General features: G+C 50.5%; 2 protein-coding genes across 3 annotated transcripts; both read left to right on the forward strand.

Annotated features, from left to right (window-relative positions):
• Positions 1-845: 845 nt before the first annotated feature.
• On the forward strand, positions 846-3,468 carry LOC136749682 (anaphase-promoting complex subunit 11). 2 transcript variants are annotated; one of them, XM_066704169.1, is made up of 3 exons: positions 846-971; positions 1,659-1,824; positions 2,902-3,468. In XM_066704169.1, the coding sequence occupies exons 2-3, from the start codon at positions 1,716-1,718 to the stop codon at positions 3,045-3,047; spliced, it is 255 nt and encodes an 84-aa protein (XP_066560266.1). In that variant the 5' UTR covers positions 846-971; positions 1,659-1,715; the 3' UTR covers positions 3,048-3,468. The 2 variants fall into 2 exon arrangements, with proteins under 2 accessions (XP_066560266.1, XP_066560265.1); XM_066704168.1 differs by having other exon boundaries at positions 849-1,080.
• A 5,551-nt stretch (positions 3,469-9,019) lies between these two features.
• On the forward strand, positions 9,020-18,948 carry LOC136749683 (coiled-coil domain-containing protein 40-like). The gene is made up of 19 exons (XM_066704170.1): positions 9,020-9,211; positions 9,399-9,545; positions 9,831-9,951; positions 10,046-10,221; positions 13,265-13,348; positions 13,603-13,822; positions 13,971-14,128; positions 14,293-14,415; positions 14,527-14,648; positions 14,807-15,050; positions 15,214-15,396; positions 15,730-15,975; positions 16,357-16,570; positions 16,697-16,866; positions 17,064-17,155; positions 17,456-17,576; positions 17,700-17,888; positions 18,006-18,164; positions 18,461-18,948. Exons 2-19 carry the CDS (start codon positions 9,408-9,410, stop codon positions 18,713-18,715), a joined length of 3,015 nt encoding a protein of 1,004 aa, XP_066560267.1. The 5' UTR covers positions 9,020-9,211; positions 9,399-9,407; the 3' UTR covers positions 18,716-18,948.
• Positions 18,949-19,297: the final 349 nt, after the last annotated feature.

Consider the following 19,297-nt stretch of genomic DNA (forward strand, 5'->3'; position numbering starts at 1 on the left):
TTGGGAACATTTAAAAATAGACTGGATAGGATCCTTGGATCACTTAGTTATTAACGGACACCAAACGAGCACGATGGGTCGAATGGCCTCCTCTCGTCTCCAACTCTGCTCCGCCTCTTTTTTCGCTGCAGTGGGGACTAACTTTAGTCTGCAGCTGGAGATGATCCTGACCGTACTAGCTAGTACACAACTTAGTACAGAGCTCTGTACTCTGTGAGTTCGTTGCCATTGACCATTATGATTTTAAAAATAATAATTTAGTCAAGCATGTGATATCAAACACTTAAAAAAAGTAACTAAAAAATATGAATGACACTTTATGAAGTAAAACAAAACAAGCAGAGTGCGAATTATACAATAACAAACGGGGGTCAGGGGTGAGGGGGGGGTGATGGTCAGTAACCGTGAGAGCCCTTTCGGGGGGTCCAAGTCTTAATTTGGGGGGTTCAATCCCCCAATCCCCCCCGTAATTCAAACCATGAAAACAAGTGAAACGCAGAAGAGAACACAGTCGTTTTGGACTATTGAAATCATCTAAGAATGGAGTGTATTTACTGTACTTTAACCTCATTTTTAAGATGCTGCTGATGCTGGGGATTGAGAAGGAGTTGTGCTCTCCATGAATGTCCCTGTCTTAATAAGTTCAAATCAGCATTGCCTTCTTTCTTCACCAAACTGTGATTTTAATCTGGGGTTGTGCACTCCCGGCTCAGCGATGAATGTCCGCGGTGAATAAAACAACGCGCCCAGAGTGCGACTGTACTGTGTCCTCCGGTCCAGCAGAGGGCGGCCTTTCAAGATCCGGTTTAAACGATACCGACGCTGGCAGGCTTCCTACTGCTTCCGGGTCACGCTAGTTGCTCTTCATATTGACAGAGCCGCAGATAGCGCATTGTATACATGTTAAACAACGGCAATATTAATCCTGAAACACGCAGTTATTTCACTCCAACCTGTCAGTCCGGTAAAAGGTATTCGTGCATGTTTAGCAGTCTTAAAACACACAGTGCACACATGTAGGACGTGCATCTATGACTGTGTATCTTCCGTTGTGTTTTGGATATATCGCCAAACATAGTTGTAAGTATTGCTTTTGATGCAGGTGGGGTCATATACGTCTTAGTTATTTTACTTATGAGTAGGCCTGCGTTGAGGCTTCATAATAATACATTAGGCAGCTGTGGTGACGTAGTGGGGATTCTGGTTGTGGTGCGGAAATAACCCACAATACTCAGAGTGAACGGGCCTGTTCCACGGTTATAGCTTGCGTTGTGTTATTCAGACCAGGGTGTCAGACTCCAGTCCTGGGGGGCCGCAGTGTCTGCTGGGTTTCATTCCAGTCCAGCTCTTGACTCCTTAATCTGGTCTAATTAAACAATCAGCTGGATTAATTGAATCCTTCTCTCCAGGCTGTGAAATGTTCTGTGGGTTCAGTGTTTTGAGGAATCAACACATTGTAAGGGATTAGCTATAAACATGAAATATGACAGTTTTAGATAAGCCTAGCTGAGTAAATAAAGGTATTAATGAAGTAATTGGGGGCTCCTGTTGGAACAAACACCAGCAGACACTGTGGACCCCCAGGACAGGAGTTTGGCACCCCTGATTTAGGTATTTTAGTTGTATTATTCAGCCACGCTGCTGTCCTGCTTCCTCAGCTTGCGGGGAGAGAGCAGCACACCCAGTCTCTGTACCCCCGAGTCACCGGGAGGAGGATGAAGGTGAAGATTAAGCAGTGGAACGGCGTGGCGTCCTGGCTCTGGGTCGCCAACGACGAGAACTGTGGCATCTGCAGGATGCCCTTCAACGGCTGCTGCCCCGACTGTGAGTGGAGCGGAGGACAGGGGTTGTGGATTGCTGCTATAGTCTGAGCTGTGAGCTGAGAGGGGGGTGGGGTAGCTGTGTAGGGAAAAGAGTATCGTCATTTTGTTAATTTATGTTTAAAAACAGAACTTTACCTAACATTTATTGATCCTAGGATACAGATATTGTATATACAGTAACAATTGCATTAGACAGTAAAGGAAATACCAGCATTGACAGCAGTACAAATAAGCTTGTTTATCTGAACCTACTGGGAGCACAGCCTCTCTACAGCGCAGTGTCAGAGAGGAGAGGGGGGTCTTCATGAATATGTGACTCCATTGTGCATGAAGTTGGTGGTACTTTAATAACAAGGAACCAGCTCTTTGTCATGTAGAAAAGTCACCAGTTTCTATAGACCCTCCTGCTCCTTTGTCCTTCTCCTAGACCAGTTCACACCTGCAGTCCAATAACAGGGCTCAGATTGGTCTGGTTTGCATTTCTCTGTCTGGATTAAAGGCATTTTTTGTGCTTGTAGCCTTAATCAGAGACTTGACTGAATGCATTGTTCTTGCTAGTTGATCTACATGAGTTGATCACTCAAAAGCACTTCCTTGATCGTGTAAATGACTCTAGAGGGCATTAAAACCACAACCAGCCACTCCTATTGTTGTAACTAATTGGCTATGAACCTCTTTTGTCTGGAGCTAATCTGCTAAAAACAACGGACATTCATATCCTAACTCTGTTCATACCTGAACATTTCCCACCTGAATGAACAGGGCTTTAACTTATTTTCATAGACCGTTATGTGTTGTGTGTACATTTTCCTTACAGTTGAGCGCCACTGTGGAGGAGGGGTGGGGTAGTTTGGTGCTAAAGTTGAAGGTGGGGGGGTAGCTGAGTACAGTGTAGTGGGGCTGTGGTGGGGGGCGCTGGGGTACTTGACAGGTTACAGAGGCCCATTGTGGAGGGGGGGGCTGTGGATATCAGGGTACACTGTAAGGCTTAGTGGCCTCTCTTTCTTCCTTGTTCTTGCTGTTTCTCAATCTCTTTCTCTATCTCTATCTCTCTCTCATTCTATCTCTTGGTTGGCAGGTAAGGTGCCGGGGGACGACTGCCCGCTGGTGTGGGGCCAGTGCTCCCACTGTTTCCACATGCACTGCATCCTCAAGTGGCTGAACTCGCAGCAGGTTCAGCAGCAGTGCCCAATGTGCCGCCAGGAGTGGAAGTTCAAAGAGTGATGCCGTTCTCCGCTTGACGAGGAGAGGGAGTCAAAGTCACCTACCCCTCTGCCTGATGTGGCCCCAAGGGTGGGACACTTCAGCTCTTCCAGTGTGTGCCATCCTCACAGGATATTGATCCAGCCTTAATTTATTCTTAATTACCTAATTGACTCTCTCAATGGGAAGAGGCGTGATGTCCCATCCTCGGCGGTAGAGGGTGCTAGTTGGATCAGGCTCAGTTGTGACTGGGTGCAGGTGCTGTCCATTGTGATACACTGCTTCAGAGGAGTTTCTGCAGTGCTGAACTCAACCCCCCCTCCTGGTCTGGATTCCTGTGCATGTGTGCGTGGGTGTCCTGAAACTGGGAGACTTGTGACATGCAGTGAATTTTGTTTTTACATATAACAATAATACTCAAATAAAAAAAACTCTTCTGAAATACCTGTGTTTCTGGTTAACTTTTTCATTCCAAGAGACTCATGAACCCCCTCCCCACCGACACACACTCGGCCACACACATTACACAGGCTGTCACATACACCTGCACACACACAAGGGCCTGCTCTGTTTCCTGTCTCACAGCTCAATCTATTGTACTGATTTGTTTTAGGAATTGAGACCATTGTGGCTGGACTGGGAGAATGGGGTCGTGTGTGTGTGTGTGTAGCAGTTCAAAGACTGATTATTTTTATTGGCTGGGGAGTATTGTTATTTTTCTTACTAACTCTGTGTTTCATTTTTCCTGCTTTGTGCCATGAATAAAACATTAATATGAAAATGTGTGTCAGTTTTATTTATCACGAAACTATTTACAATGGTTATACACAGAGGCAGGGGGTTGTGTATGTCCTGCAGTCTATTAAGATGCAGCAGTTGTATTTCTCTTGGCAATTGCATCCTGATCATGTGCTGTGGTGTCACCATGTATTGGGAAAGTGGGTAAGCTGCATCTCAGACTATGTGTGGGTCATTTGGTAGAGTGGACTATGGGTTCTCCTGAAGGACGTATGATCTCGGTCATTCTGAATACCTGGGCATCATGCCAGCTACCAGGATGGGTTAATTGGCGTTTGATGGTCACAAGGCAGTGAAATTAATTTAATAGAACTGTTGCAACTGTGCAAAGGGTGTTGGGGAAGCCAGCTCCTTGAAAGCTAACTTCGTGGTCTTGAATGGCTTCACCTGTTGGCCAGTGTATCTTGTATATGAGGTGATGAGATACTAATGTACAGAATCAGTGTATATGGGTGTAAATGACAGATTTGCTGGTGTCAAACCCATCTGCAATGCCTCTGTATGACTCACAGTTTAACAGAATCCATAGACTGGCCAGCACAACACTTTGGAAAGGGCATTTTGTCCCATGTGGATTGTCATACCATGGCAACGATTCCAACATGAGTTACTGCAACAGGCAATTGCATGTGAATTTAAACATGACATCCAATGCACAAGAACAGTTCAATATTGTTGACATCCTTGACAATGACAAATGCAATGATAACTTCCATCAAAAAGTATCCTGTGTCACCCCTGACCTTTATTTGTTTGAAATACTTAATATGTTAATGTGTATGTTTGGATTTGTTTTTCCGATGTAAGATGTTCTTTATTGATGTTCCATGTAATATCCAACTCTGAATAAATGCTTTGAAAAAATAATTTTAAAAAGCATTGTTCAATCAGATGCCTGTGACATCACACAGAACTCTGTTAGAGTAAAACTGCTCCAGAGAGAACAGCATGTGTGTAAAGGGGAATCATTCAAGAAGAATCATTTCTATAAACAAGTGGACTTGGGTGGGACGAGGACATGCGGATTCGGGACAAAGGTGAGCAGGTGTCGACCGTGGGAGAGGCAGACGGAAGCCAAGGGCACATTGAAAATATTTAAAGTCACTTCATTTGTATGTCTATTGTGGTCAAAATACAATGCATTGGCGTTTTGAAAATTTGAGAGCCGTGCAAGTGATACCTGTAGCTGCAGTAGCGAGAGTGAATGTCATGATATAGCATGATCCTTCTAGCTCCCATAGACTTAACGTTGAGTGCGTCCCACATTCTGAATCTAGAACACGCACTCAGAATCTCCTCTGCCATAGGTAAGAACGCTTTAAAAACATACATTCTCATCATATAATGTATTGTAATATACATAAATAATATGAGTAGCCTACCTAATACCCAAATCTAATGAAGAGGTCGAGTATTCCTTTCTCCAGCTTATAATCAATATGCGATCTGTACGCCTTCCTTCCTGCAGTCCCATCCTACTCGTATGTATTACAATCATTGAGACAAAACAAACATATCACAATGTTATGTTTGTATTCTTTTTTCACAATCAATTACTAACCCTGTACTTTATTTGAACTCATAAGGAAGTCCGTATTTCATTTAGGACATTCCCAGTCAGTCACAAAATCTAAGTATCCAGCGGTGCCTCTTGAGACATTATTATTATTTTATTTCTTGGCAGACACCCTTATCCAGTGCGACTTACAACATAAGAGACATGCTATCATTGCAATGGCCTTAGTGAGATCATAGCTGGATGAACTGGAAATCCATACTCTTTCTCCTGTGATCCATAGAGAGGGGTGCAGTCCTCAAAAAGGATGACCTGAAGAACTTGGAGAACACAGACAGCAACCTTGTGAGCCTCATTCTCAATGAGTTCGTGGACAGGTGGGAGTGGTGCCATAAGTGAGAATGGCCAGATTTTCTTTTCAGGGCTTGCTATATATAAATATATATATTGTTTCACCACTTGTAGTACAAGCATTATAATCTGTTATAAGTAGGAAAAGTTGGCGGACAGTGGCAGTGCTATGACTGTATCACAATTCAATTGTTGTATTTGGGTGCTATATGGGTGAAGGGGCCAGTTTAAAAAGCTAGTGGGCAGGTGAGCAGGGGAAGAGGAATTTTGGAGTTTAGGAGTTAGTGTGGAAAGTGGTCCAAGACACAAACACAACAGCCATTCTGCTACACCTTAATAAAAAACATGAACTCTGCATTTATACTATATATTAAATAATGCGTTGTGTTTTGTAAAGTATTATTTTCATCACAATAACCCTACAAAGTGGCAATTTAATCTGTGATTGAGACGCGGCTCTGTGCTCATGTGGGATTCTCTCACTTTCATTTCCAGCTCTTCACAGGTCTCAGGACTCCCAATCGAGGACTCCTGCTCATCGGCCCGTCAGGGAATGGACAAGCAACGCTGGTGGGCAGACAATCGCAGTGTGAAGAGACGAGGTTGTGCGTAAACATTTGTTTATGATACTTTGCCAAAGAGACCATTCTGTTGAGCTCTCAATTACTTAATTGAACCTTAATTGAAGTAACAATCTGCTTAGATTTGATTTTTTTAATTGTGTAATAAATGAGTTTGTTCTTTAATACATTTTTTATACAATTCTATACTTAACTTAAAACCCCTACTGTTAAAAATAATTAAAAAGCTCTGATTTAGGAAATTATTAGTTCAATTAAGTAATTGAGTTGGAACAGTTGGAACAAAAACCGGCAGGGTAGGGGCTCCTGCAGGACCAGGGTTGGGAACCACTGATTTAAACGATGACAGCAGCAGACAGTAGTGAGACCGTATTGTTGTTCCATTTGTTAAGGACTGCAGTGTTAGTTGGTGGCTCTAGAGGACGCTGTGGGCCTTCGTTTAGTTGCAGAACTTACAAGTAACAATAAGTGTTCAGTGACAACCGATCATTGCAGTGCTCTGTCTGAGTTGTGCATCGGATGTTCCTCTCTTCTTTGCAATCTGCTTTGTTAAACTGAGCTGTAAGTCCGCGGGAATGAGCAGTATGGAGACAGCACAGCCCTGTGAGACAGCGAATGTTAGGATGATGTCACAAATCAAGTCATGTGACTCATGAAAACCAATCATCCACATAATGACCATTTTGTCCCACACAAATTCACATTTCTTACTCATAATAAGTTAGACACATTTTGAGGTACTACAAACTACAGCAAATAATTCAATTTTCAATTAATCACTAACCTGGGACACAGCATAGCTGCCCTGTGGAGTTACGATTGAGTGCTATGGTGGACTCTGCATGCCAAAATTAAACATACACAGATGCACCATTTGAGCTCTTGTATCACAGCTGCTCAAATGGTGCATAAACACACAGTTTGCTTACAAGGCTACAATTAGTTTCATAATATAATTCACAAATTGAGTTTCATACTACAGTAAAATCAATAAAAATCACTGGCATCAAACTGATATAAACACACATGTTGTATCAGGTGGCACTCTAGGACTCCGGGGAAGAACTACTGTAGTTAATTAACTTGCCTATTATCTGATTGTGTCCATCTAAAGTGCTTCACTTAGGAGAGGGGAAGTCATTTGTCATTTGTCATTTGCTTGGCTTTATTCATTGTGTTCTTCCTGATTTTTGTATTTGTTTTTATTTACAGTCACACGATGTTTAAAGTCTTTATTTTAGAGGAAATTGAATTTGCTGTGGTTTGTAGTACCTCAGAATGTGTTTTTTTTTAACTTGTCATCAAAAAATAGGCATATAAATTGTGAATGTTCCATTTAAATCTTGACAGAAATCATAATAAAGTACTACAGCGCTTAATGGCTAAGCCCAAGTGAGTGTGTGTGTTGTGTTGTGAATGATCGCATCTATAAGAAAGCCGGGGGAGCGATTTGACCAATTTATAAAAATGGGGAGGACATTCCCACTCGTTCCCCCCTTAAATTATGCCTCTGCCTTCATGCAACTGTTAGCTAATGTGTTGTGGACTTAAGAACATGACAAAGTTTACAAACGAGAGGAGACCATTCGACACATCTTGCTGGTTTGGTGTCCATTAATAACTAAGTGATCCAAGGATCCTATCCAGTCTATTTTGAAATGTTCCCAAATTTTCAGCTTCTACCACATCGCTGGGGAGTTTGTTCAGATTGTGACTCTCTGTGTGAAGAAGTGTCTCCCGTTTTCTGTCTTGAATGCCTTGAAGCCCAATTTCCATTTGTGTCCCCGGGTGCGTGTGTCCCTGCTGATCTGGAAAAGCTCCTCTGGTTTGATGTGGTCGATGCCCTTCATGATTTTGAAGACTTGGATCAAGTCCCCACGTAGTCTCCTCTGTTCCAGGGTGAAAAGGTTCAGTTCCCTCAGTCTCTCAGTAGGACATTCCCTTCAGACCTGGAATAAGTCTGGTTGCTCTCCTCTGAACTGCCTCTAGAGCAGGGGTTCCCAAAGTGCGGCCCGGGGGCCAAATGCGGCCCTTGAGGATGTTTGGTGTGGCCCTCCAAAGCCAACCTTCAACCTCCCCTTTGTGAACCTTTACTATATTCTTACAGTTTCTGAATATTTTCTGTTACAAATTGCACATGTAATAAAAAAAACAATTAAAGTTCATAAAAAGGTATGAATTGGGACATGTTTCATTTTCAGCGCTGGTTCATTTTGTACTGCGGCCCCCCCATCCCATGCAACCTCAGGAAATTGGCCCCCCACCACACACACAAAGAAATACAAAATATCAGTCAAAACACACTCACACACACAGTTACATACACCTGCACACACAACGGCCTTCTCTGTTTCCCGTCTCACAGCTAAATCTATTGTACTGATTTGTTTTAGGAATTGAGGCCATTGTGGCTGGACTGGAGTGAATGGGGTCGTGTGTGTGTGTGTGCCAGTACAAACACTGACGTCCTTTTATGAGCGATAGACATGGATCATAGAGATGAACGGATATGCAGCATTGCGCCTGCAGTGGAAATCAATCGCTACCCAGGGTTATTGTTGCTGCAGATACACGATCGCTCAGCACGGTCTCTGTGCAACACTGGTTGCCCCAGACTGCGCATGCGTCCGATAACCGCACGTCCTTTGCGGAAGTGCCGTGTCCAGCCGGAAGTTTGGGTTTCCTAGCAACGCAGGATGGCTGCTATGCACAGGTACCGCCGTCAGCGTGTGTTTGTTCATATTTATTGTCACTAAGAAAGACATCAAAATAAAACCAATCGTTATTAGTCTAGCATAGTGCATAGCATAGAGTCATCAATTACAAAACAACACAGAACATGTGTTTGTGCTGCAGATTTTGAGGCTGTTTTAACTTTCTCCTTGTGTCTCTCAAGCCCGAGATCCACGGAGCCACTGCCTGAGGAAGAGCAGGAGCAGGTACTACTACTACTAGTCTACTACTACTACTACTACTCCCTGTGTGGTCAGGTCACTGTGTGTTTAGGTCACTATGTGGATAGGTCATTGTGTGTGTGTGTGTGTGTGTGGGGGGGGGGGGGGGGGGGGAGATAGGCCATGTACACAGACCCCCTCCTCTACATGCCTGGCTGTGCTTCCTCTACAGCAGCCTCTTATGGAGAGCGAGGGAAAGGGAGCAGGGGAGAGGGAGGATGCTGGGAAGGAGGTGAAGGGAGGCGTCCCCACTCAGCATGGAGAAGACCCCCCCAGTGCAGCCGAAGACTCCGGGGTGACAGTGCCCCCCTTTCTGGAGGTAGGGCGGAGGCTTGCTTGGGTCAGAAACTGCAGAGTTAGTGAGCACTGCGGACAGGACTGTGGGAGTGGGAGTCGGGGAGTGGGTGGGAGTGAGAGAGCGGTGGATGGGAGTGAGATTGGGGTGGGGGGAGTGAGAGTGTTTGCGTGTTTTAAAATCACATGAAAGACAAACAAAAAACTAGTTTTAAAATGGCGATATTGGAAGGAAAGGCACAGAGACGCTCGATGCGCTGCGGTGGCCGACTCTGAGCTCCTCTCTGGGGTGGGGCTGTGCATTGTGCAGGGCGAGCTGGAGGAGCAGACAGACAGACCACTGACAGACAGAGTGCCGATGGATGCAGGACGCAGCCAGACCGCCTCCCGGCCCCCGTCAGGGAGCAGCAGGATGCAGAGCAGCCGGTCCGGTGAGCAACTCTTGCAATACAGAACCCCCCATGTCCCTCTCTACCGAGACCCTGCCCCTGTGTCCTGGTGTCTGAGTGCTGTGTGCTATCATAGGGGGAGACAGTGGGCACAGGAGGACATCGCCTGCGCTGCCACACCCCGATCTGCGATTGACTGTCCCGCTGTCCGACAGAGAGGAAGAGGAGGAACATGGGGGAGAGGAGGAGGAGGAGGAGGAAGAGGAAGAGGAAGAGGAAGAGGAATCCCTGGTGGTGCTGGATCCAGACCATGTCAGTAACTTTTCTGTGCTGTGTGTCTGTGTGGTGCTCTGTGCTGTGTGTCTGTGTGTCTATGCTGTGTGCTGTGTGTCTGTACTCTGTGTGCTGTGCTCTGTGTCTGTGCTGAGTCTGTGCTGTGCTGTGCTCTGTGTGCTCTGTGTGCTGTGTGTCTGTGCTCTGTGTGCTGTGTTCTGTGCTGTGTATGTGCTCTGTGTCTTTTCTCTGTGCTGTGTGTCTGTGTGTCTGTGTGGTGCTCTGTGCTGTGTGTCTGTGTGTCTGTGCTGTGTGCTGTGTGTCTGTGCTCTGTGTGCTGTGCACTGTGCTCTGTGTCTGTGCTGTGCTCTGTGTGCTGTGCTCTGTGCTGTGCTCTGTGTGCTGTGTGTCTGTGCTCTGTGTTCTGTGTGCTGTGTTCTGTGTGCTCTGTGTGCTGTGTGTCTGTGCTCTGTATTCTGTGCTGTGTCTGTGCTCTGTGTCTTTGCTCTGTGTGCTGTGCTGTGTATGTGCTCTGTGTCTTTGCTCTGTGCTGTGTGTCTGTGTGTCTGTGTGGTGCTCTGTGCTGTGTGTCTGTGCTGTGTGCTGTGTGTCTGTGCTCTGTGTCTTTGCTCTGTGTGCTGTGCTGTGTGTCTGTGCTGTGTTTTTGCGCTGTGCTGTGCTGTGCTGTGCTGTGTGTCTGTGCGCTGTGTGCTGTGCTCTGTGTGCTGTGTTCTGTGCTGTGTATGTGCTCTGTGTCTTTGCTCTGTGCTGTGTGTCTGTGTGTCTGTGTGGTGCTCTGTGCTGTGTGTCTGTGTGTCTGTGCTGTGTGCTGTGTGTCTGTGCTCTGTGTGCTGTGCTCTGTGTGCTGTGCACTGTGCTCTGTGTCTGTGCTGTGCTCTGTGTGCTGTGCTCTGTGCTGTGCTCTGTGTGCTGTGTGTCTGTGCTCTGTGTTCTGTGCTGTGTCTGTGCTGTGCTCTGTGTCTGTGCTCTGAGTGCTTTGCTCTGTGTGCTGTGCTGTGTGTCTGTGCTCTGTGTGCTGTGCTGTGTGTCTGTGCTGTGTGTGCTGTGCTGTGTCTGTGCTCTGTGCTCTGTGCTGTGTTCTGTGTGCTCTGTGCTGTGTGTCTGTGCTCTGTGCTGTGTGTCTTCGCTCTGTGTGCTGTGCTCTGTGTCTGTGCTCTGTGCTGTGCTCTGTGTGCTATGTGCTTTGCTCTGTGTCTGTACTGTGTGCTGTGTGCTGTGTCTGTGCTCTGTGTGCTGTGCTCTGTGTCTGTGCTCTGAGTGCTTTGCTCTGTGTGCTGTGCTGTGTGTCTGTGCTGTGTGCTCTGTGCTGTGCTGTGTGTCTGTGCTCTGTGTGCTGTGCTGTGTCTGTGCTCTGTGCTCTGTGCTGTGTTCTGTGTGCTCTGTGCTGTGCTGTGCTGTGTGTCTGTGCTCTGTGCTGTGTGTCTTCGCTCTGTGTGCTGTGCTCTGTGTCTGTGCTCTGTGCTGTGCTCTGTGTGCTATGTGCTTTGCTCTGTGTCTGTACTGTGTGCTGTGTGCTGTGTCTGTGCTCTGTGTGCTGTGCTCTGTGTCTGTGCTCTGAGTGCTTTGCTCTGTGTGCTGTGCTGTGTGTCTGTGCTGTGTGCTCTGTGCTGTGCTGTGTGTCTGTGCTCTGTGTGCTGTGCTGTGTCTGTGCTCTGTGCTCTGTGCTGTGTGCTCTGTGCTGTGCTGTGCTGTGTGTCTGTGCTCTGTGCTGTGTGTCTTCGCTCTGTGTGCTGTGCTCTGTGACTGTGCTTTGTGCTGTGCTCTGTGTGCTATGTGCTTTGCTCTGTGTCTGTACTGTGTGCTGTGTGCTGTGTCTGTGCTGTGCTCTGTGCTCTGAGTGCTTTGCTCTGTGTGCTGTGCTGTGTGTCTGTGCTCTGTGTGCTGTGCTGTGTGTCTGTGCTGTGTGCTCTGTGCTGTGCTGTGTGTCTGTGCTCTGTGTGCTGTGCTGTGTCTGTGCTGTGTTCTGTGTGCTCTGTGCTGTGCTGTGCTGTGTGTCTGTGCTCTGTGCTGTGTGTCTTCGCTCTGTGTGCTGTGCTCTGTGTCTGTGCTCTGTGTGCTGTGCTGTGTCTGTGCTCTGTGCTCTGTGCTGTGTTCTGTGTGCTCTGTGCTGTGCTGTGCTGTGTGTCTGTGCTCTGTGCTGTGTGTCTTCGCTCTGTGTGCTGTGCTCTGTGTCTGTGCTCTGAGTGCTTTGCTCTGTGTCTGTGCTGTGTGCTGTGTGTCTCCTGTACTCTGTGCTGTGTGCTGTGCTCTGTGTCTCTGCTGAGTCTGCGCGCTGTGCTCTGTGCTGTGTCTGTGTTGTGTGTCTTTGCTCTGTGTGCTGTGCTGTGTGTCTGTGCTCTGTGCTGGCTGTGCTGTGTCTGTGCTGTGTGTCTTTGCGCTGTGCTCTGTGTGTCTGTGCTCTGTGCTGTGCGTCTGTGCTCTGTGCTGTGTGTCTTTGCGCTGTGCTCTGTGTGTGCTCTGTGTGCTGTGCTGTGTGTCTGCTCTGTGCTGTGCTGTGTCTGCTCTGTGTGTCTGTACTCTGTGCTGTGTGTCTTTGTGCTGTGCTCTGTGTGCTGTGTCTGTGTTGTGTGTCTTTGCTCTGTGCTGCGTGTCTGTGCTCTGTGCTGTGCTCTGTGTGCTGTGTGCTGTGTGCTGTGTTGTGCTGTGTCTGTGCTGTGTGTCTTTGCGCTGTGCTCTGTGTGTCTGTGCTGTGTGTCTTCGCTCTGTGTGCTGTGCTGTGTGTCTGTGCTCTGTGCTGTGCTCTGTGTGCTGTGTGCTGTGCTGTGCTGTGTCTGTGCTGTGTGTCTGTACTCTGTGCTGTGTCTGTGCTGTGTGTCTGTACTCTGTGCTGTGTCTGTGTTGTGTGTCTTTGCTCTGTGTGCTGTGCTGTGTGTCTGTGCTGTGCTGTGTGTCTGTGCTCTGTGCTCTGTGCTGTGTCTGTGTTGTGTGTCTTTGCTCTGTGTGCTGTGCTGTGTGTCTGTGCTCTGTGCTCTGTGCTGTGCTCTGTGCTCTGTGCTTTGCTCTGTGTGCTGTGTGCTGTGCTGTGTGTCTGTTCTGATTCCCTGCTGTCCTGTGTCTGCAGCCGCTGATGAAGCGATTCCAGTCGGCCCTGAAGGCCCACCTGACCCGGCAGCTGGAGAGGCTCAACCTTGAGCTGCGAGAGAAGGTACCGCTCCCCATCCCTCTTCCCATCCCTCTCCACACCCTCACTCCCTGTCTCCCAGTCTCTTATTTTTTCTATTAATGAAGCCAAATTCCAAATGTATTTTTCTGTGTGTGTCTGTCTCTGCGTGTGTCTCTGTGTGTGCATGTGTGTGGGTGTGGGTGTGCGTGTGCGTGTCTTTGTGTGTCTCTGTGTCTCTGTGTGCGTGTGTGCGTGTGTGTGTGTGTGTGTGTGTGTGTGAATTCTATGTGCATCAGGCTGCGGAGGAGAAGGCGGAGAGCGCCCAGCGGGAGGCCCTGGGGCTGGAGCTGTACATGGTGCAGCAAGAGCTGGCGCGAACTCAGACTGGGCTGGAGAGCCGGCAGGACCACTGCGCCCAGAGCGCCGCGCAGAAACGGCAGGCAGAGGAGCAGCTGGAGCGAGTGAGGAGTCTGTACTGCAGCACCCAGGGAACCGCCGCGGAGCACCGCGCCCGGGGTGAGAGAGAGAGGGAGCAAGGCAGAGCGAAGGGGAGAGATGAGAGGGAGGGGTAGATAACATGGAGGGCAAGAAGGAGAGGCCAGGAGAGACGCAACAACCTCCGTCTGCAGTGTCTAACCCCATTCCCCTGCTGTCTCCGCTGCAGCTGCGCAGCTGCAGGCAGAGCAGGAGGACCTGGCCCTGCGGCTGTTCTACCTGCGGGAGGCCGGCACCAACGTGCGCTCGGACCTGACCCTGCTGCAGAACACCACCCGCAAGGCCCGGACTGAGAAGACGCAGGCAGAGGAGCACAAGCACAAGCAGGTACACAGCCACGACCGGGGCAGTGTCCCTCTGTACAGCCACGCCCGGGGCAGTGTCCCTCTGTACAGCCACGCCCAGGGCAGTGTCCCTCTGTACAGCCACGCCCAGGGCAGTGTCCCCCTGTGAAGTCTAACACTTTTAAACTCACTCTCCCCCGTGTGCAGGACCTGCTGGTGGAGCGGCTGACGGTGCGAGCTGAGCGCTTGGCCGAGCAGATCTCTGTGTACCAGGTGCAGGCGGCTGCTCAGGCCCAGGAGACCAGGGCTGCCCGGGACACGCTGTCCGAGGTCAGCCCCCTCTCTGTCTCTACCTCACCCTCTCTGTCTCTCTCTGTCTATGTCTCACTCTCTCTGTTTCCGTCTCACTCTCTGTCTCCGTCTCACTCTCTCTGTCCTCAGGCTCAGATGGAGATCGAGGCCCTGGCAATGGAGAGGAAGCAGCTGCTGCAGCAGTGGGACAGCAGTCTGATCGGCATGAGGCGCCGAGATGAGGCCCACACCGCCCTGCTGCAGGCCCTGCAGTGAGCAACACAAACCACACAACCGCACACAGCGCCGCGCGCTACACACAGCACACACAACTCCGCACGCTACACACAGCACACACAACGCCGCACGCTACACACAGCGCCGCACTCTACACACACTACTGCCGTGCACTAACCTCCCCCCGGTGCAGGCTGTCTCGGCAGCAGCTGAGCTCCCTGGACTCCGAACTCGAGGGCTACAGGAAGTCCATCACGCGGGAGCAGGAGCGCAACGAGCGTCTGTCGGAACAGCTGAGCCGGGCCCAGCAGGGCAGCACCACCGTGCGCAGGCAGATCGCTCAGAGCCGGACCCAGCAGGAGGCACTCCGGGCCCAGTACAGCACCTATACCCGCACCCTGGAGGAGACCCAGCAGGCTCTGGACAGGGCGAGAGTGGTGAGGCCCTGACACACTGACTGACACACTGACACTGCCCTCTGACACACTGCACATTGACTGACACACTGACTGACACTCTGACCACACACACACACACACACTGACCCTGCACACACTGACCCTGCACACACTGACTCTGTGTATCCCCTCCCAACCTCAGGAATGTGCGACGCGTCGGGGCGAACTGAACGTGCTCAGGAAGCACATCGAGAAGGAGGCTGCGATTCGCCTGGGGCTGGAGGAGAGCATCATGGGAAAGATGCAGGAGAAGCTGAGCAACAACAAGGCGGCCAAGTACTCGTGGCACCTGGCGGGCAAACTGGCTGATCAAAAGAGAGAGAGGGTGAGGGTGGGGCTCTGGAGAGAGGGATAGAGAGCAAGAGGGTGAGGAGAGAGGGAGGGGGGAGATGGAGAGGAAGAGGGAGAGGGGAGGGTGGGAGAGATTGAGAGCAAGAGGGTGAGGAGAGAGGGAGAGATTGTGAGGAAGAGGGAGAGGAGAGGGAGAGATTGAGAGGAAAAGGGAATGATTGAGAGTCCCTCACTGTCCCTGGCTCTCATTCTCTCTCTCTACCTGTCCCTCTCTCCTTCTGTGTCTCTGTCCCTGACTCTGGTATATATACATATATATTGAAAGAGAGCATATTTGATGGTGTGGCGTGTCGTTGTGTGGCCGCAGGAGGCCCAGCTGGCGCGCCTGGAGAATGAGCTGGCGCGGGCGTCCGTGGAGACCGGCGCGGCGCAGGCAAGGCTGGGGGCGCTGACGGCGGTGTGGGCGGCGCTGGAGCGGGAGGTGGCGCAGCGGCACGAGCAGCTGTCCCACAGCGAGGCAGAGATCACCCGGCGCGTCACCCTGATCAAGCGCAAGCAGAGCATCATCAACCTGCACAACAAGAGGGTCGAGGAGATCGCAGCCAGCACTGGGGTCAGAAGCACTCACGCACACACATCGTTAAATACTCCCTCTGTCACGCTCATCATCACAAGCATGCACACTAATTATTTGTATTATTTATTTTCTTTTTGCATTATTTTAAGTATAATTAATCTTGAGTTTTTCTCTCTCTCTGTCTGTCCGTGTGTCTGTGTGTGTCTCTCTTTCTGTCTTTCTTTGTCTCTCTGTGTGTCTCCGTGTCTCTCTCTCTCTCTCTCTGTCTGTGTCTTTCTGTGTCTGTGTGTGTCTTCTATGTGTCTCTGTCTCTCTCTGTGTGCGTCTCTGTGTGTCTCTGTGTGTCTCTCTCTCTCTGTGTGTGTCTCTGTGTGTCTCTGTCTCTCTCTGTGTGTGTGTGTCTGTGTGTGAGAGCAGCACGAGGACCTGGGCCCTCAGGAGATCGAGGCCCGTGCTCTCAGCAGGCAGCTGGAGGAGACTGACTCTGAGGTGGCGAAGCTGCAGCAGGACTGGCTGCGCCAGCAGGGGGAGCTGGTGAGGCTGAGCCGGGAGCGGCAGGCCCAGTCCCTGGCCCTGCAGACCCAGCGCCAGGAGCTCACCGTGCTGCAGCAGAGGAAAGTGCGCACTGAGGGTAGGGCGCCACGACGGCACTTACTGGAATGTGTGTGAAAGTGTGTGTCAGCATGTGGGCATGCCAGAGTGTCACTGTGCCGGTGTGTCGGTGTGTTAGTGTGTCACTGTGTCAGCGTGTCTCCAGGTGAGATCCAGCGTGAGCTGCGGGAGCAGGGGGAGGTGGAGCGCCACATGAAGAGCCTGATGGCCGACATGCTGAAGCTCAACAGCCTGCTGTGCCAGAAGAGCGGGCGGAGGGAGGAGCTGCAGCAGGGGAACAGCCTCATGGAGACCGAGTTCCTGCACAGGCTCAAGGTCAGCCTGGGGTGGGGTGGCACAACACACACCACCACACAACACTACAATACAACGGCACACCCCAACTCTCCCACAGCACGCCACAGCACAATACACCACACAACAGCACACCCCAACTCCCCTACAGTGCTCAACAGCACACCTCACCACACCACACCACACCGCACAGGGAGTGAGCTGCTGTTCCCCCACAGGAGGCGGAGCTGGAGGCGCTGCAGACGCAAGTGCAGTTGGAGAGAATCCAGGAGGAGAAGGACAGACTGACCAACAGCCTGGTGGAGGCAGAGTGAGTACCGGCCCTCGGGCCCCCACGGGAGGACAGTGATGCCACACACACCCCACCCAGGGCTTCAGGCCCATGCCTGTATCCAAGGCGACCTACAGTCGACACAACAGTGAGGACACGGGCGCAGACAGCACACAGTGCAATAACGCAGTTTAATGGCCGACCAACTCCACCGGCGTCGGCTGCTTAGGGAGCCTCTCTGCCTGGGGAGACGGGCACGGGCTGCGGGGGGGTGTCAGGAGTGGCCCGGTTTGACTAAACGGGACCCACCCTGACCCCGTCTCCACCCTGTCCCCCCAGGCGGCAGATCATGCTGTGGGAGAAGAAGACGCAGCTGGCCCGGGAGACACGGACGGCTGTGGACTCGGAGGTGGGACAGGGAGACATCCGCACCATGAGGGCCGAGATTCACCGCATGGAGGTCAGGGCCTGTCTGTCTGTGTGTGTCTGTCTGTGTGTGCCTGTCTGTCTGTGTGCCTGCATCTGCCTGTCTGCCTGCCTGCCTGACTGTGCCAGTGGTTGACCCGAGCTCTGACCCCCACAGGTGCGTTACGGGCAGCTGATGAAGCAGCAGGAGAAGCTGGTGCGGGGGATGGAGGCGGCCGTGTCCCAGAGGGAGAGCATCGCCCTGCGCGGAGAGACACGGTCCCGAGGAGACAGGAAGCAGCCGACACGCACAGAGCTGCACTACACCTTGCTGAGCCTGCGCAGGAAGATCCAGGACACGCAGCAGGTGACACAGCCCAGACTGACTGACACACTGACACACTGACGGTGTGTGTGTGTGTGTGTGTGTGTTGAAGCTCACAGTGTGTGTGTGTATGTTAAAGCTCACATTGTGTGTGTGTAGCTGGCGGCGCAGTGTGACAGTGTGCTCCAGGAGCTGCAGGACTCTCACAGTGTGCTGAGCTCTGAGCTGCAGGACAAACAGCAGCAGCTGGAGGAGCTGCAGGGGGGCAGCCAGGTCCTGACCTCTGACCTGCAGGGCCTGCAGGACAACAAGGACAGGGTGAGTACACACATACACACACACACACACTGCACACTAACACAAACACACACACCTCACCACTGATACATAGGGCCTGCAGGACGCCAAGGACAAGGTCAGTGTGCTGCCTCGCCCACTGACACACTCTCACACAATTCCAGGACCAACCAGCTACTGCTCTGTCATGGCTGTGGTCTAACACCTGGACTCCCTGTCTCTGTCTTTCATTCTGCCTCCCTGTCTGTCTCGTGTCTGTCTCGTGTCTGTCCCTCCCTGCTCCTCTGTAACCTCCCATGCCCCCCCCACCTCTCCAGAACCTGAGCCGGATCGTAGGGCTGCAGACCCGGGCCCGGCTGCTGCAGGCAGTGCGGGAAGGCCGCTACAGCGTGCAGGCCAAGAGTGCCGAGACCCTGGAGGGTGAGATGCAGCGGCAGAGCGACAGGCTTCACGCCACCGCCGCCATCCTGCACCGCCTGTGCCAGGAGTTCCCCCAGCACCAGGGGGCGCTGCGCCGCGTCTCGCTGGCTCTGAGCGCCAAGCTGCAGCAGCCGGACCAGGACAGCGCCTGAGCCGAGGAACCAGCACTGAGACAAAACACTGCGATTTACTGTATCTGTCTTTCCCATAGGGCCACCGGGGTTGTGGTATTGTTTCCTGCAATTAAGTCTTTTAGCAGCAGCTAAACCAGTAAGACTCAGCATTTGTGAGTTTATCTTTAGTGTTTCTTTATTTCAATAAATGTATCAACACAGCTCCAGGTGTGTTTGTGTGTTGTGGGTGTGTTTCAGGAGCCAGGACTCTGCGCTGCTCCCTGGAAACTGAGATAAGAGCAGTGCAGGTCACCGCGTGCCACCCTGGGGAGTTCCTATGGGGTTTGTCCGTCCCGCAGCTGGCTGGGGGCGAAACCGGAGAGCGTGGCGTCCTGGTTCTTCTCAAAACTCCTGATTCATGATGAATGAGATTAAACAGTGCTAAAAGAACCTACCCACATTCTAAACACAAAATAAACTTAAATGTTAATTATAATTAAAAGTAATTGCATAATAATTAAATAATTGTACTACTAATAGCAATAATAATAATAATAATAATAATAATAATAATAATAATAATAATAATAATAATAATAATTACAGGGCACAAGCCCCTAG

This window comes from Amia ocellicauda, chromosome 5 (genome assembly GCF_036373705.1).
Source record: "Amia ocellicauda isolate fAmiCal2 chromosome 5, fAmiCal2.hap1, whole genome shotgun sequence".
Taxonomy (NCBI): Eukaryota; Metazoa; Chordata; class Actinopteri; order Amiiformes; family Amiidae; genus Amia; species Amia ocellicauda.